The 17495-nt window shown below is 38.4% G+C and overlaps 1 protein-coding gene across 1 annotated transcript in view; it reads left to right on the top strand.

Moving 5' to 3' along the window:
* The window catches only part of STK3 (serine/threonine kinase 3), a 99595-nt gene that overhangs the window by 20051 nt on the left and 62049 nt on the right, over positions 1-17495 (top strand). The window contains exon 4 of the mRNA XM_010084683.1: positions 15782-15919. Coding sequence (XP_010082985.1) covers positions 15782-15919 — 138 coding nt within the window. The remainder of the gene's footprint in view (positions 1-15781; positions 15920-17495) is intronic.

Raw genomic sequence — 17495 nt, 5'->3', positions numbered from 1 at the left:
TGTCCTTTGGAACCGAATTTGTCGGAGCTCCTTGTCAATCATTCTGTATTTATCTGTACTGCTGGCAGATTCACATGAAAACATTGTAACTTTGACTTCTAGTCCTTGGATATTGTCATATGAAAAATACAATCACAGGCATTGAATCTCTGAATTAATTTATCCTGAATTTATTGTATCGAAAACTTTTGCTGTTTTTAGGATCAACTTTTTAGTTTAGTCTGTGCGTGGATTTCAACTCAGCTGAATTATTTCTCTTTACGTGGTTCCCTTCTAAATCATTGTTTGTGTCAGTCTAACGTAGAAAGGCATTACAGCCCAGAAATCTCTAACGGGCATGCTCACACTCCCTTTTTTTTTTTAGTTTCCTACATGTAAAGGAAGGGTGGAAGAATCTTGCATCTCCCTTTCTTTTTGTATGTCAGCTGATTTAGGATTGTCTATGGAGTTTGCTACTGCTTAAAATAAAGACCCGCTTAAAATAAAGACCCACTTAAAATAAGTGAAATTTTCTTAATTTTCATCAAGTGAATGCTCTTTATCCTGGTTGGATAGCTTGTTTAATCATCTTTATGGCATTCCTAGCTATGTTTTTATGGTCCCTTTAACTTATGAAGGCCTGTTCCCTTCTTCAGCCGGCATATCCATTTATGGACAAAGAAGATACTTCATCGGACACTAGGCTTGTTGGGGGCCTTGGTTATGCAGTGCTTGGGGCTGTGCCACAGGAAAGGCCCTTTAGGGTATGCTGTGCTGGTTTTGAGTCATCGTTTCAGAACATCACCCCACTTAGCTCCCTGTAAGGAGCCAAGAGAAACTGCGGGAGGAATAATCAAGATATCACCCTCTGCACTTTTTGGTCTTGCTGTCTGTTCTAGAGAAACTCTTGCTTTATCACTTGCACTTGGTGCTTTCAGGCTGAGTGCCATGTCTTCAGGCAGAGTGCCCAGTCTTTCTCTACCTGAAGTTTGAGCCAGGAGTCTTCAGCAGCTTTCCAGCTCTTGCTGTCTTCCAATTCAGTTGCTCTTATTTCTGATTTGATACAGATTTGGGTGCACTTTGTAGCCTGCTGTGAGGCTAAATATGTAGGGTTGCAGAGGGAAGACTGTTGCAGAAAAAATTAAGGACTAATAGACATGTAGAGTTTGTAGGTACAGTCACAGCACTCTTAATGCAAAGTCTTACGGTGGCCCTGTTTTATCTTAGCATATTGCTTTGGTCTGGATGAATGGACTGTACATCTGAAATTTGTATCCACACTGTGCTAGCTTGTAACTAACTGACAATATCTCTGAGACTTAGGTTTCCTGATACACCTTCAGTCTTCATCCTGTTCTAACAAGACGATGACACTGTTGTCCACTTCTTATCATTCACATCAGAAGCTTTTGACATAAGAGCTCCTCTGTGGCCTGAGGACATTATATGTACATATGACCAAGAGTAGCGATCTCCTAAGAGGGATCACCTTCTCCCAGACGAGAGTCAGTCTCCTGAGGAACACTGGCAAAGGACGGATGCAAGAACTCAAGGGACGTTCAAGTCCCTGTGAAGCATTTGGTTCATTATGCTCAATTTTTGTTGTCTCACTGCAGGTATATACAGTAGTATGATATTTCTCAGCTTCTGACAGTTTTCAGAAAAATTTGGATCTGGAACAATGTTTCAGGACGTATCCTTTGAGATGGGGGACTTCGAAAGGAGGTCTTTTTGCCTCGGAAATTCACACGAAGTAACAATTCTCTGCATTCCATGTCAAGCCTTTTCTTTAGGATTTTTATCCCTTGTGTTACTTTGCCATTTATTGGCTTCCATGAGGTACTGTTTTTCTTCAGTCATGCTGTATTTGAGTGCTAGGAGCCCAGAGCATACTTGAGGTATTAAAACAACGTCTGTATGTGATTCTGGGCACCTGCCTCTAGGTGGCCCCACTTGAGCAGAGGGGTTGGACAAGGTGACCTCCAGGGGTCCGTTCCAATCTCAGCCATTCTGTGATTCTGTGACTCTGTGGTGTCCCTCAGAAATTCTTTCAAGCCTGTAGTCATTTGCTTCCATCTGTACCTTGTAATAGAGTCTTCCTTTTTCTTGACCTGGTATCTGCAAGAGGGATGAAGCAGCTTGATTAATTTTGTGACTCTGTGCAGACTTTTATTGGGATTATATTATTATTTTCTTATGTTGGGAAGCTAATCAGCTGATAACTTTTTTCAAAATTGCGTGCATCCCTCAGCTAACATTATAGATGCCAGGCATGCTTTATTTTTCTGTTTGCTTATGCATATCTCTTGCCTCTCTTGTCTCTGCTGTAGGGAGCTCTTTAGATACTATTATCTCAAGCTGGGGACCATCATGTTGGATAGAGGGATTTCTGTGAAGCTGCTTGAGTGGAATGAATACATACAGTTAGAGCAAGAGAGGTGAGATCTTCAGCATTTTCAAAGTGTGCCTTTCTCAGATCTGCAGAGCCTTCACTGGGTAGTGCTGTAGATGTGCTGTAAAGTGCTGTGCTGTTCACAGGCTGTTCCAGCAAGATGAGTTTTGATAAGATGCTCTGAGAGATGCTTTTCATGTGAATCGTGTAGTTTACTCAGTGAATAGTTGTCATATTGCTAGAAGAGCCAGGAGTATGAGCGCTAACAAATCCGTTAAAGGAGAGAGGAAAGGCCATGTATGTGTAACTGTATATGGCTGCCATATCTTGAAGAACCTTTGCATTTAAAATTCTTTTCCCCCTTCTGCCTTGAGGTCTTTTTGTATAAACTGGGGACAAGCTGCTAGGAATTAAGGGTATGATATGGCCCATTTATACGATATCAGCATTTCTAGGCACTGCTTCAACCATTGCTATATTGTTTGCATACTTGAGTGATTGCAACAGCCACATTACTAAACTGTAATTTTTCCAGTAATGTAGGCTGTACATTTTTGTTCCCTAAACTGTTTGTGAAGGAATGTTATTTCTGTGCCTACCTACAGTAACAGGGCTTCGCTTTCAATTTTATTTTTTTTTCTTTGCAGTGTCAACCATTGTAGGGAAGCTATGAGACATGTCTTTGAGTGGAACAAAATGCAATAGGTTAAAGCAGACCCCAATGAAAATTTAGAAAATGTGACTAATAACTGTTTGGACAGGGCAGTACAACACAGACCACAGAACAGAACCAAAACCTATAAAATTTTGCCACTATTGCACTAAAATATTTCAGATTAAATAATTTGGGAATCTTGATAGATGCCTGCTGGTTGGTTTTTTTTGTTTTTATATTATCTCTTCAGGTTTGTTTAAAACCTGGTGTAGGCAAAGAAATGTAGATGCAAGGCCAATGGGATCTTTTATCACCATGTCTGTATATCTTGCTTCAAAATGTTACGCCTTATGCTGTGAGCTTTTTTCTTACTTACATGAAGAAATGTTTTTTTTCTCCATTCTTGATCCTGTAAAGTGATATAATGTACACGCAACTAGGCAGTTTATCTGCATCACTTCTGTGTATTGCCTCTAGGGTGCACAAAATTTTGAAGGTGATGACCAAGTCCGGAGGACATCTGATTAGCATGTGTTGCGTTATGCTCCTGTTTCCTGTATTGGATGAAGTTTGTTAAAAGCTGAGCAGATGATGTTGGGAGGAAGTAGAGATGCGTATGAAAACTTGAGATGATAATGAATAATAACTAACTTGCATAATTCAGTGTGTTATAAACAACTAACTGGTCTATTGTGTTTTATTTTAGCAGTTGATACTACTGTTTGAGAGGTGGGAAACTTCTGGAAAAAAAAGAGATGCCAAATCCAGACATGGTTAGAATACTGTTGACAGATTTGCAGTCAGTTACACTAAGACTAAACTGATGTTTTATTTAGTAGCATAGATTTTAGTTATGATTTTGTAGCTAGTATTTCTGTCAGAAAAGATTCAGCCCTTGATCACAACAAAGACATTAACAAAGACATACAGATAATTGGCTTCTTGGAGATAAGCTTGAGTGTTTTCCTGCCCCTCTGGAACTAGTTTCTCTGTATTATCAGTAAAGGTTATTGTATGGCTAATTACATGTCAGTTCAGGTTGATTTAAGAATGCAAATGTTATTGCAGAAATAGAAGAAGCACAGACCATTATTATTATTAGCGTCCACTAAATCTCCAGTGCCATGGGTCTTTTTTACTCTAAGTTCAAATGAGCAGGCTTGAAAAGGTTGGTTAGCCACTGGGGGTATTAAGAATCAAGTGGGAACTACGTTGTTTGTGCTTCTTAGCATATTAAAAATGTGGCTTTTTTAATAGAGTGAATAAAGAGGAAACAACCAAAACTTCTGGTGGGTTTGTTCGTGTCTATCACCTCAGGGTGAGAAAGAGATGGCTTTTGAATTATTACATTTCAATGTGAGAAATCTAGAAGGCATGCAGGAAAAAAAAAGGGTAGTTTTTAGCTTCAGTTCTGTATTTGATGTTAGTCAAAATGTAATTCAAGCAATTCTGTTCTGTAGCCACTGTGTGACCTACCCAGCAGCAACCAGCCCCCCCGCTTTTTCTTTTTTCTCGTTAAAGCTAATTGGCCCATGTTTAGCTTACTAAATGTCATCTGGACTCAGTAAAAAGCAAGTGACCTGCGTTGAATTAGTGTAATTGTAATGCAAACAGAACATCTCATGGTTTTGGTCTTATACAGGAAAAGAGAAAGTTGGAGAGATTTTTCAGTTTGATAAATAAAACTGAAGATATGGGGAGCCGACTTTGGCTCACAGTTCATTTTAAAATAAGATAGTAAAAAGGTAAAACTGAAGATATGGGGAGCCGACTTTGTCTCACAGTTCATTTTACCTTTTTACTATCTTATTTTAAAAAATAATAATTGGCTTTTGAATTTTGTCTGTATGTTTTATCTTTGGAACATTTTTCCCTTCTGGAATAATCTTCCGTAGGATGTATGTCATGCCAGTTATTAAATCATTACCAATTCCAGTTTTATCAGACACAATACCATTTCAGAAAGGTAACTTCTTTTCGCTCTACCTAGCCTGTCCAGAATTTGGTTTATTGTTTTACCTATGTCATTTGGAAGGATTTCTGTTGAATGCCATTATGTAGTTAATATTTTTTGCTTTCCGTTTCAGAGAGCAATGGTTACACCTACTAAGATGACAAAGTGCCGTGAAGAACTGAAGTATCAGTTCCAGTGATATATTTGAATTTTAACTCTGACTTTGATTTTGTAGTTGCGTTACTCACTTTGGTTTAAAAGGGGTGTTATTTTTTTTTAAATGTAAGAGCAGTGTAATTGTGTAAGTAATACTATGCTTTGGTTATAGTTCTCTTTTCATTTGGTCATTCAAATGTCCAGATTTTACTTTCTGATGCTTGCCACTGCTTGTGTCTGCATCATGGCCTATGGAGTAGAAAAAAAAAAGTTAGATTTGCTCTAGCAACTATGTTTCCTTACAGGAAAGGATGTAGGTAACTTTTACACTAATCTAGCAATTAAATTAAGGGGCTACAATGTAAATGATGTTTTTATGAAGCTGTTAGGGAGAATATTGGAAATACTAGCTAGGCAAGGACAGTCACACTGGTCTCTGTACATAGCTGGTAGCCGGGAAAGCGGCACCTTTTAGTCTCATATTCTCTCAGTATCTTGGATGTCAGTGGAACAGAGACAGGAAAAGTTGTTTTCCTTTTTTGCTTCAAGGTAGACAGAGCTTTAAGGTGTAAGAACTTAATGCTCAGTTACTTTTTCATAGACTAGAAAGTATTTTGTAATTAATTAGACATTTCCATTATTTCGGTGGGATGCAGGCATTTAATATCTGGAATATTGTAATCTGTCAGTTTAATTTTAGTTCTTAGTTTGAACACTGCAAATGAATGGTTTGTTTTTCTTTGTGCTGTCACCTGTTCATCTGTTGCTATTGTAAATGGTGAAGTAGGAAACAGCAAACATTGTTGTGAGCATGGCTCCTTTGTGTTTCACGTTTCTTCTCTTAAACATGGTCATTCTCTTCCCATACCTAGGCTGACCAAACATGATAATCCTCTTTTTCAGTTACCAAAGTCACCTTTGGACATCCCAGTGCCCGTCAACCACTAGGTTTTAAAATTCACAGTGTGCAGATGATTTTTCTAGCAAGACTCTGTTCCAGTTGGGACATGACTAGATTAAATCCCTGCTTTCCTTTGTAAGCTGTAACCTTTCCTTTTCCTACGTGTAACAACCTCTGGAAGCATTGACTCTTGAAGTCCTTACATAATCCTCAGAAAATCAGAGGCAGAGGAGCTGTTGCAGGGCAAGAGCGCACCCTGTGAAGGATGCAGATGGAGTTTCATTCATCTTTGTGCAATGCACTCTTCCACTGAATTTTCAGGTTAGACTTAGGGAGAATACTATGTCTTGTGAGATTGTGTGATTTGCATGAACACAAGGCGAATGGGGATGTTGTGGTGGTGGAAAAGGTCTCTGAAACACATGCCCAAATTTTGATCATGCAGTTCTGAAACTGTACTTGTATAATTTTGGGTAGAATACAATGACAAATTCTGGAACTTCTCAGGAAGATTATTGGAAAGTTTGCTACTCTGTAACCTGAATGTTGCTTGTTAAAATTTAAACTCATTACCTCTTCTTCAGTTTGTTATAGACTTGAAGAAAAGACTCTTTTTCCCCCTTTGAAGTGACATTTAACATGTTGGAGACTGTTACCATGTTTCTCACTATAGTCACCTCCTCTTTAGACTAAGCAATCCTAACTCATTCAGTCTTTCCTTGAAGATCGTGTTTTTTAAGTATCTAAGCATTGTAGCTGCTCTCTTTTGAACCATCTTCAGTTGGTTCACATCTCTGGAAGTGTGATGCCTAAAACTGAGCACAGTACTGCTGCTAGAGGTCTAATGGATCCTGAATGGAGAACTGCTGCCTATCTCCTGAACGCCTTCTGTCACGACTGCTGCGTGTGGTTATGGCAGACGTTTCATATTTAGTGTCCAGCAAGTTTACTACAGCTTTTTCTCACAAACATGAGTTACTCACCCCTTGACTCTTTTATTAGTAAATATAATTGCAAGTGCAGTTTTTCCACTTCATGTCGCAGTAAATTTTAATGTGTATCTGGATGCAGTCACCTCATTTTCTCAAGCTGCAGAAAATACTGTGGGAAGAAAAGATTTTATTATTAAAGTAAGCTGTATTGTTGGAGCGTTCTTGGAGAGAAAGTGAGTTTCTTACTCTGGGTAACTGAATTGGAACCTTGTAGGCATTATGTCTATGAATTCTCAAAATAGTACTGAATCAGGAGTAAAAGAAACTATGGTGAAAGAAGACTTAATTGAATCAAAAGAGTATTCGCTGGATTCAGTCATGCAATGTGCACTTTCAGAACCATTTTCTTGTTTTTGTAACTGATAAGAAACTAGTTTAATGCTGAAAAAAGAAAAAGTTGCTCAGGTTCAAGACTTATGTTTGAGATTTCTTGGATTCTGTGAAAGGGGGGATTTAAATGATAGCAGGATGCTTGGAACTGAGAGAGGTACCATCAGTCATGAAGACACTTTCTCCCTCTTTTGATTCCTGGACACCTGTGTGGCTGGGAAGTATCCTTTAGGCAGGGAGTTGCCTGGCTCTTGAGCAAAGATCTGCCATAATGTATAACTTGGTATGAGAGGCTCTGAAATGTCAGTGAAGTTCCCTGAGGGTTATGGTAGAACCTCAGACTGGCTGGCAGTCTGAAGTGGTCCCCTCTCTCTGTTCTGTGCACCCTTCTTCCTCCTCCTGATTAAATGCATCTTGCTCACCCAGTGCTGAGATTGAGGGTACCTTTCAGAACAACAGTCATGAATTAATTTCTGGCTCATTTAAGTTTTCCTTTTGGTGAGTGAAATTGTTTGAAATACTGTCCTAGAATGCTGCAGTTCCTTTCAGGTGTTTGAAACTCTTGTTTGTGTTTGTAAGACATGCTGACTTTCATTGTCTTGTTTTCTGGTAGTGTTCGAATTTTTTTTTTAGTCATTTTAAGTTTTGCTTTTTTTTTCTTACCTCTGGACACTGTAAAAATGTGGAAACTTGGAATTATTGCAGATGTGAACTTTCAATATAACCTTTCAATAAAATGTTAAATAATTATACTGTTTTGTACCTATATGGGATTATTTACAAGTTAGGTATTTTTCTCTGAAAATTCCTGTATATGTAAGTTAAAAATTCAAAACCTTTATCTGCCTGGGGTAGTTTAAGCACAAAACCTTGAGTAGCTTAAAATTATTTTTGTTTTCAGTGAATGTCTTTGCTTTAAAAATTGTGTAATTTTCACTTATCTAAAACATCCTGCCCCTCTCACCCAAAGCAAACACTAAAGAAACAGCAGTTTAAAAACCTTCATGAAATTGCAGATGTTTCCATGCTTTATTTTTAATTTCTGCAGACCTTTGAAACATGTTTGTTGCCTTTCTGTAAAGGCTTGCTATCTAAGTTGAAGGGAGGGGGGAATTTTGAGGATCAGGTTGCTGTGTGTCTCTTCTCTTGTAACTTCACTGATACCAATGGGTTTGTAACCTTGCAGATGAAACGGTAACTTGAATGTTAAGTCTCTAAACAAAAAGGAAATGGGAGGACAGTGTTCAGTTGAATGGCAGAGTTCAAGAATATTTTGTGCTGAAGAGCTGGGTTCAGAAAATTGAAATAGCCCTACTGAATTAGATAGAAAAACTCAAACTATTCAGTTTTAAAGTAGAAGATGGAAAGCTGGGAGAAGATATTAGCTGAAAAACCTAAAGGCAAAAGTCATGAAGAGTTCCCCAAATCACAGGGAATAATTTAAATAAGTTGTAAGGAAGCCTGGAGAGATATTGATGGGTCTGCTGGACTTGAAGGGAGAGGAAGAAGAAATAAGCAAATGAAGGCCACTGCAGATAAACAAAGTTGTTTCTTTGCGTACAACTCCATCAAGTCATTTGTTGCCTTGCTTCTAGATCTCTTCGGCTAGTACAAGGGGTGACTTATGAGAGGTCAAGAAACTTTCAAAATTAAACAAAACAAAAAAACCTTGGATGAATTGATAAATTAACTGGTATTAGGACAGCATGCTGAGATGATACTTCTGGGAAGAGATTGGTGGTAAATATTTTTATTACTCATCTGAAAAAAGGGTTTGAGAGTGAGCAGACATAATGCAGATGGCACGATCTTTTTAGATGAGTTAGCAGGGGGAGCTTGCTCTTTGTCTTGCTAATTGGATAACAGCCAGTGCAATAAGTTCTGCCTTTTAAATATACCAGTGCAGATTTCTTTCAGGATATGGTGGAACTTTTAAGTTACGCTATGTAATGGGATTTAAAAATCAGTTGTGTAAGTGAGCTTGTTTAAAACTAGTAAAAAAAAAAACCAAACTAAACAAACCTATGGCCTTAGAATGCCGACTTCGTCAAGCTGTTGTCACAGAACAGATTATCTGAAATATTCATTTGAAATTTTAAGCAATTTTTTTAAAGGAAGTGGTGTAGAATCATAGAATTTCTCAAGTTAGAAAAAACCTGTAAGGATCATCGAGTCCAACTCCCACATTTAGTAGAAAGAACAAATTCATAGGTGAATCCTGAAGCACAGATCTGTTCAGTGATGATGCTAACAAGGCAAGGGTCAATTATTTTCAGTAGATTTACAATTGCACTTACTATTGCAAAACTTTTGAGATTGGTATCTTTACATTCTTGACCTATTGTAATGCTGTCAAAATGTTATGAACTTACTAGCAATAATAAAAGAACAGGTCAATATAAACGGCTTATCTTTCAGTAACGCATCTTTGCTGTTAATCATGTGATTATTCTTTCCATTATGTTTCTTTTCTTTGTGTTTATTACTTTATTACTTTACGTCTTAAGTACATCATAATTTGCTTTGAACAGCAAAGGTCATCATTCCAGAGGGCAGCTTGTGACAGCGAATGACTGTTAAACTACTTGTAACAGTTGTGGCTTTGGGTTGTGGTTTTTAAAGTTTTTTTTTAAATGCTCCTAGTGTTTAATATGAGGTGTCTGTCATTTTATCCTAAAATAATTTTGAATGTAATTTTTACTGTATATGTATGCTATTTAATCAGTGGTCACTACTGAAGAACTATCAAAATGAGCACAACAGAATTGCATGTCACATGTATTTCCCTTCATTAGGGTTAAAAATTCTGTATCAATTACTGTATGTCCAGAAGTTCTCTGGAATAAATCTCCTCTTGTCGTTTCCTGCGTTCAGGCCTGTGTTGATAATTCTAGCTGTACTTCCCTGGCAGCTTGTGAGGCACGTGGGGGTAACAACACGGTGTTGTCCTTCTGGTGCTCGGTCACATTAAGTCATTGCTAACTCTCAGTGAAGAAAGTGCCTTTTTGGTTGGACGGGGATAGGAGTCTTTAAGTTTTTTGCTTAGTGTTGGAAATGTAGGTGTTTTTTAATATTTGGTACTGTCAGTTTTTCAAATTTTGTGAAAGGGGAAGAATGTTTCCTTTCTCTTTTGATGATCTAGATTTCAGAAGAATGTAATTGCTGGTTTGGTGGGGTTTTTTGTTTAGTGTGGTTTTGGGTTTTTTTTGTGTGTGTGGTTTCCCTTTTCGGTGCCATTTCTAATTGTTTTTCTTCTACTAATTCATTCTTAAAGTCAACTGAAATATAAGCAACTTTAATGAACATTTTTTCCCCCTAACTTGGTAATAGTATTCAGTATTTTAGATTAAACCAAGAATGTGTTTTAGCTAAGATTTGGGGGGAACAGTTATCCATTGGGTGGCTACATCAGTCCGGAGTATTTGATGACTGAACATGTATTCAGTAAATGCTTTTCATGACACACCGTTTCAAAAAAGTGTTAGTGGTAAATTAAGAGGATGAAACTTGGACAGCTTTTGCATTTCTCTAGTCTTTAATTCAGGGTAAACTGTTCAGCTTTTCCTGTGCAAAAGTGTAGTGAATGCTTCGTTTTAGTGTGTTTTTTCAAGCCTCTTCTCTGTTAGAAGTATGTGAGGTGTGAGACAGGCAGTGAAAAATGAAGAAAATAACGCTGCATGGGCCATAGGATGCACAGCTTTTACTTGAGTGATTCCTTATGAATCTCTGTAGTTCATGTTGCCCTTATCACTGAAATTATTAAAGAGCAGCACTTACACCTCCAAAAAAAAGGAAAGGTGTAGTTGGATGAGTGACAATTGGTGCATGAGTAAGAAGCCACTTTTTTTCTTTCTAAAAAGAAATAAAAAATTGCTATTAGCTGCTTCAACATGAGTAATATTTCACACGGAAAGATAATGAAGCTTTTCAAACATTTTGAATCACATGTTCAGATTCCAGTTAGGGGTTTGAGTAAAGTTGGAGGATATTGAGAATCAAAGTCAAGGGATGTTGAGAATCTCCTTGGATCAGGTATCTGATAGATGTCTGATGGAACCAGTCTTTTTTGTAATTTTGCACAAAAAGTATGAGGCCACTAGATCTTCATTAACTCCTGCATTTGCGGACAGGAGGATGCTGGTGACTTTTAGGGTGCTTCTACATTAACTCCTGCATTTGCGGACAGGAGGAAGCTGGTGATTTTTAGGGTGCTTCTGACAGTTAAATGTATTATCTACACCAAAGCAGATCATAAACCGACTTCCTTGTCTTTAAACCTGAGGCATTGTTCTGTAACTTTTTCACAAAGCTTTGCAAAAAAACTGCATTTTAAACCTGAGGCATTGTTCTGTAACTTTCACAAAGCTTTGCAAAAAACTGCAGTATTGTAGTTCTGAATTAAAAAAGCTCAACAAAGCCAAACCAATGTAGAACCTGCTCGTATCTCACCCTTCTTGTCCATGCTGGTGTTTCATTTCTAGACAGCTGTTGAATTGTGTGGATCATTAGTGGTGTTTCCATAGCCTTTTTGAAGGCTGTTCAAGAGGAGAGGGAAGTTCTATGACATGTTACAGTATTCAACCTTGAATAGGACTTCGTACTCTAAAATATGTTACTGACTATAAATGTATTTTGGAGGGTTTTTTTCTGCAGTAGATTGATAAACTAACTAGTATAATTGTGGTGCCAAAAGCTACAGAGTCACTAGCTGCCTGTGAATGTCTTGTATCCTTACCAAACTCTAAAAAAGTTTCTCTGTAGATTCTACAAATGGAGCTTCACCACGTGACAATTGTAAAATTGCCACAATATAAAAATCTTTGTCTCCTTCAGTAGCATTCATGATACTGGGCAAATAATAACAGTAAAAGTTACTGTTTTCGTTTCCTACTATTTGTTACAAATAATTTATTTAAACTAAGCAGTAGAGAAGTTATTCAAGGAGCTAAAACCCAGAAGACATAGTACCTCTACCAAATTACTGGTGATCATTAATGTGTTCGTGAGCTGTGTGAAATGCAGATGTATTACCCTGACTGACAGGAAGAATGAGCTGCAAGGATTTTCTGATTAGGAAATTCCACATGCAGTATATGAGGGTCTCATTTTTCTTTTGGCGTTTCCTGATTCATCTGATTACATTTTCATGCCAATAAAACTGTCCATAAAAGAACCTTCATGAAAAAAATGTTTTCAGCCTGGACTTCATTTAAAATGCTAGGCCTTTTAAGAATAATAAAAAGAAAATAATGTGCTGACTCGTGCAGTTCTGCTCTCATGTGAGACCTGGTCCTCAGCTTCACCGTAACTGCTGGTTGCCAGGCGACAGTTCTGGTAGAAACTGTGTGAGATTGTCCAGTGCCACATTGAGAGGTGGCCACTGAAAGCTGCCCTGGATGATGTATCTCCCTCCCTCCCCACATCCTTTTGCACGTAGATGCTGTAGTTCGCTGTGGATTCTGGTTTCACTGCAGGGTGCAGGACTTACCCCAGAGCAACGTGTGGAAGATGATTGCAAGGAGAGAGCTGGGCTCAAGGTTCAGAGGTGGAAGGGCCGGGTCAGGACAAATTTGGAATGGGCTCTCTGTTACAGACAGGTGAAGACACACACTGATTAAGCTGCTCTGGTCCCTCAGGCCCGAGTTCGGATGTCTTGCAGCTTTAGAGGTGTTTTTTTTGGGTTTTTTTTTTTGTTTTTTTGGTTTTTTTTAAGGATGATTGGATGGTTAAAGCAGAAGACTGAATCATGCGATTTAACAGCTTGACTACTATATATTTGATGCGTTACTTGAATAAGACTTGCCAGTCTGTGGCAGATATGAAGGGAAATGTGGAAGGTGAGAATTAGCCCCTGCTCTTTGGCAGTATGTCAGAGCCTGCCCCCTCTGTTGGACTATTTCCTCCTAACATTTCCTGCAGTTGTTACTGCCAGTTCAGCTTGTGTAAATTGGGTGGGTAGTAGCTTATGTTCAGTGCTAGCTGGTGGTGTTGGTTTGGTTTGGTTTTTCTTTTAAGCAACAGTTCCCACTGTTGCTTAACACTGGCTGTATGAGCACCGCCGTCAGCTGTAGTTACAGTGAGAGCTGAGCTGATACCAATAGCTGTGGGAAGCTTTCAGAGAAAATTGGAACTGGAGTGGAAGCAAAAAAAATACTACAGGTAATAGTTTGGCAGAAACAGGGAGTGGAGAAATGCAGGGTAAGGTGAAAGAAGAATGAAAAAAACATCTCTTAGATTTCCTACTGACTGAATAAGCTAAGTTTTGTTTTAATATAGAACAGAGTTATTCTAGGATATGAAAGATGTATTTGACAAGAAATGGAAGGAAAAAAGGAAGAATAAGTTCCTGTCAGATAAACATTTTGTTTTTATTCCTGGAGATTTGGGACTAGCTTTATAATTCTCCAGTGATTGCTTTGCAGACTTCTTGGAAGGAGACAGAAGTAGCTGGAAGCTAAATCATAGTGTTTTGAAAGAGAAAGGGAGCTTAACTTTTATGCAGAGAAATATGCAAGCCAAAATGGGGAAGTAGAGGGGGAAGATGGAAGTGAAAACCAGCATTTCAGGCTGGTTAACAAAAGGGAGTGCTGAGAGCTGGGAGAGAGAGGTAGAAGCTGGCAGGTGCCTGGCATAATTAACAAGTTGGGCTCAACAGTTGTAGTAAGTAGTTTCTATATGTTTTCTTGTATTACAAAAACACGTCTAAATTTTTTTTTTGTAGCTAACACAGCTTATGTCACATACCAAGATTTTAAAAAGTCTACAGTTTAAGCACTAAATAAATATACATGGTTCTGAAGTAGGTATTTTCAACAAACATACAAAGCATACATGTGGATTTAGGACCCTAACTCTGGCTCTTGAATATCTCCTTTTGTGACTTTTATTGCCTGCCATAAAAGAATGATTCATGAATTCCCTCTTTCTTCTGGTTGTCCTCTGTGAATTATAAAGAAGTCACATCTTTGCTGTGGTTCCTAATTGCTCTGTAGTTGATGAAAGTAATTGGCAAAAGCAAATATTTTTCCCAGAACGTTTGAGCTGAGTAGAACTCTGAAACTAAGCTTTGCTTACCTGCTGAGAGACAGGTCAATGTTCATTATCAAACAGGAGATATACGTTTTGACACCACGTAAACAGAAGTTACTAGCCTTGCGTTACAGCTGTGTGTTTTCAATGGCTACTGCAGAGCTAGCTGTTAAGAGCAGCTAAAGATAAGATTAAAAGTCATCAGTTCAAAGTTCAGAAGATATCATTACCTTCAAGGACAGAAACAGCGGAATTTGTTAGGCACTACTTTATACCAGAAGCACTTCTCTTGTACTGACAATCTTGTATCACCAGTGAAGTAGGTAAGGCCAGTGACAGGGTAGTGGAGTGCCGCGTTTCCTATCTGGGTTCATATACTTGTTTGGCACGGCTGCTCACTGAAAATAGAAAGCTGTTGCAGCATACATCTGTATTCAACAAAATGCCCAGGTCTCGTCTTGTACTTCTTGTATTAGGCAGATAATGAAATGAACAAATGGAATTTAGATTAGATATTAGGAAGATAGTTTTTTCCTGTGAGGGTGGTGAGGCAGTGGCCCAGGTTGCCCAGAGAAGCTGTGGATGCCCCATCCCTGGAGGGGTTCAAGGCCAGGCTGGATGAGGCTTTGAGCAACCTGGGCTGGTGGGAGGTGTCCCTGCCCATGGCAGGGGGTGGGACTGGATGGTCTTTAAGGTCCCTTCCAACCCAAACTGTTCTGTGATTCTGTGAATCTTTTTTCCTAGTTGAAAAATCTGTCTGCATATGGTTTGCAACAGTGTGAAATTTCTTTTATATAGGTAAAGTGCTGGCTTTTCAATTTCAAGTAAATTCTCACTGCTAGTAGACAAGTTACTTGTTTTATTTTTGTTATCTTTTAGTGTTGGCTTAGGTCTTTGAGCATACATTTCTAAATCTTACTAGGAAAAGCAAGTTTTAAAACTACATCTGAAGAATTAAGGATGCAAAAGGAAATAGTAATCCTACCAAATTTCCAAAGCTATTCTCCTAGAAGACTAAATGCAGTTAAGGGAGAAGGTGAAAGGTGATTGCCTTTTCACAGCTACTTTATACGTGTCTGTTTAAACAAGCAGTGCTGTCATTGCTGAAAGAACAAAATCATCTCTGGAGATTGATAAACAGCAACAGATAAAATAATGTGCTCAATAGGATACATTTTAAATAGAGGAAATCTAATGGGAAGTAGCTACATTAGTAGCAGATGGATTTGCTTCCTGAATCTTGATCTGAGTGGAAATCCTAGCTTACTTAAAATTTGTCTTCCATATTCTTAGCCTGATAAGAAAGGTGGATAAAGCAATCTATTTACTTGGCTTCGGTGCTGTGATGATGTGTTTTGTTTAAACTTGCTATTGTTGTTTGATTTTTATCTAGGCTATTTTTATGATTCCTACAAATCCTCCTCCAACCTTCCGGAAACCAGAGCTCTGGTCTGATGAATTCACAGATTTTGTGAAGAAATGCTTAGTGAAAAATCCTGAACAAAGAGCTACAGCAACACAGCTGCTACAGGTCAGTATTTAAGTTACTGAGGAAATGCAAGTTTTATGGCTTTTTTCCTCTAGTCTCAAACCAGAACTGTTGTGAAAATTCCTGAGGGCAAATCTCATTTTAACTAGTGTCATGCTTTATTTCTTTTCTACTTTGTGGTCTTTTCTCTGTCAGCTTCTGTATCTCTACCCCCATTTTACTTCTCCTTTGCTGCTTCTAAAAATTAATTGCTCTTTATACAGTTTAGGGCTGGTTCTTGCTATTAAAATGGAATCCTTGCTTTGTGCCTAGAGGCCCTCAATAGATCTCAGGATTTGGGCAAGTGTTGAGTAAAGGAATTGAGTCCAGGTTACCCCACAAGTGTGGACCACCCATGGAGCATGTTCAGGCTGCCTTTCTGGTCGTGACAAATTAAGGAGACAGGTTGCTTTGTGTCCTAGAAGCGTCTGATGCAGATGGACAGTAGAAAGAGTTTGTTCTTGGGCTGAGTTAGACCAAGCGGGCACTTTTAAATTCCAGCCCCAGTTGGCGGTGTGGACTTGCAGAGCTAGGGCAGGGCGTGCTAGGCTTTAGCCTGCTCGCTGACCTGAGCTTCTAGTAGCTGCAGAAATTTAGTAGTTGTACCTTTTTGGTACTGAGAAAGAAATAAAGCAGAGAAATTTCAAAGAACTACAAAAATCCAACGGGAGGGACTGATCTATCAAAGATTTAGTCTTTGTGAAACAGACATAATTGTACAGGGGCCACACATTTCAGCGTGGGGGGGAGAGAGAAAAGTTGAGGAAAGTTTTCTCCTCCCTGTATTTGTGTTATCCACTGCCTTCAGGGCTGTCATAGTAAGCAAACAAGTACCTGAAGAAAAACAGAGAAGGGAGGGGTTCCATGATGATTAAGATGGAATCTAAAATTTCCTGTAAATAAACTTGCTTTGATCATGAGACAGAAGTGAAAGATTTTGCTAGGTCCTTTGCTTCTTTGACTTTCCTGATTCCTAATTCATTAAACTTTTGGATAATTTAGTGTTATTTTATGCTTTTCACTACTATTGGTAAATATTATTCTCAGTTTTCTTTGTTCATTTGTCTGCATAAGAATCTGATCTTCTGAAATTTTATCTTTGAGACACTTATGCTAGATTTGCTATTCTGTCTCTGCCTAGCAATAGCCTCTCTTAAAATTTAAATGCCAGTGAACTCCACTACAAGAACGTAAAAATTTTGCAAAGTAGTTTCCAGTAATAGATCATCAAAATTGTAAGCCATGTTATGAATATTTTACTTTCCACACTGTGAGGACACCATATTGCAGACTACAAGGAGAGTAAAGATTGGAAGTTACAGGTTTTCATATGATGTGTGAATCAGTACTTGAGACCTTAAATATTTGAAGTTCATATGATTAGCTGAATACCAGCAGCTGGATGGAAGAAACTTGGATTAATGTGTGCAAGTAAGGGGAGTGTGAGTGTGTGTGTTGAAGCTCAGTATTCTCTTTCCCCCTGCTTACTCACCAGAAAACCAAATACTGTGTCCAGCACAAGTACGTGTTGCCTTTTCCCCCAGCTGGAATTTGGGGCATGTGCGATGGAGCTGGAGGT

This window comes from Pterocles gutturalis, unplaced genomic scaffold (genome assembly GCF_000699245.1).
Source record: "Pterocles gutturalis isolate BGI_N339 unplaced genomic scaffold, ASM69924v1 scaffold4965, whole genome shotgun sequence".
Classification (NCBI taxonomy): Eukaryota; Metazoa; Chordata; class Aves; order Pterocliformes; family Pteroclidae; genus Pterocles; species Pterocles gutturalis.
This window is presented reverse-complemented; position numbering and strand designations above follow the sequence as displayed.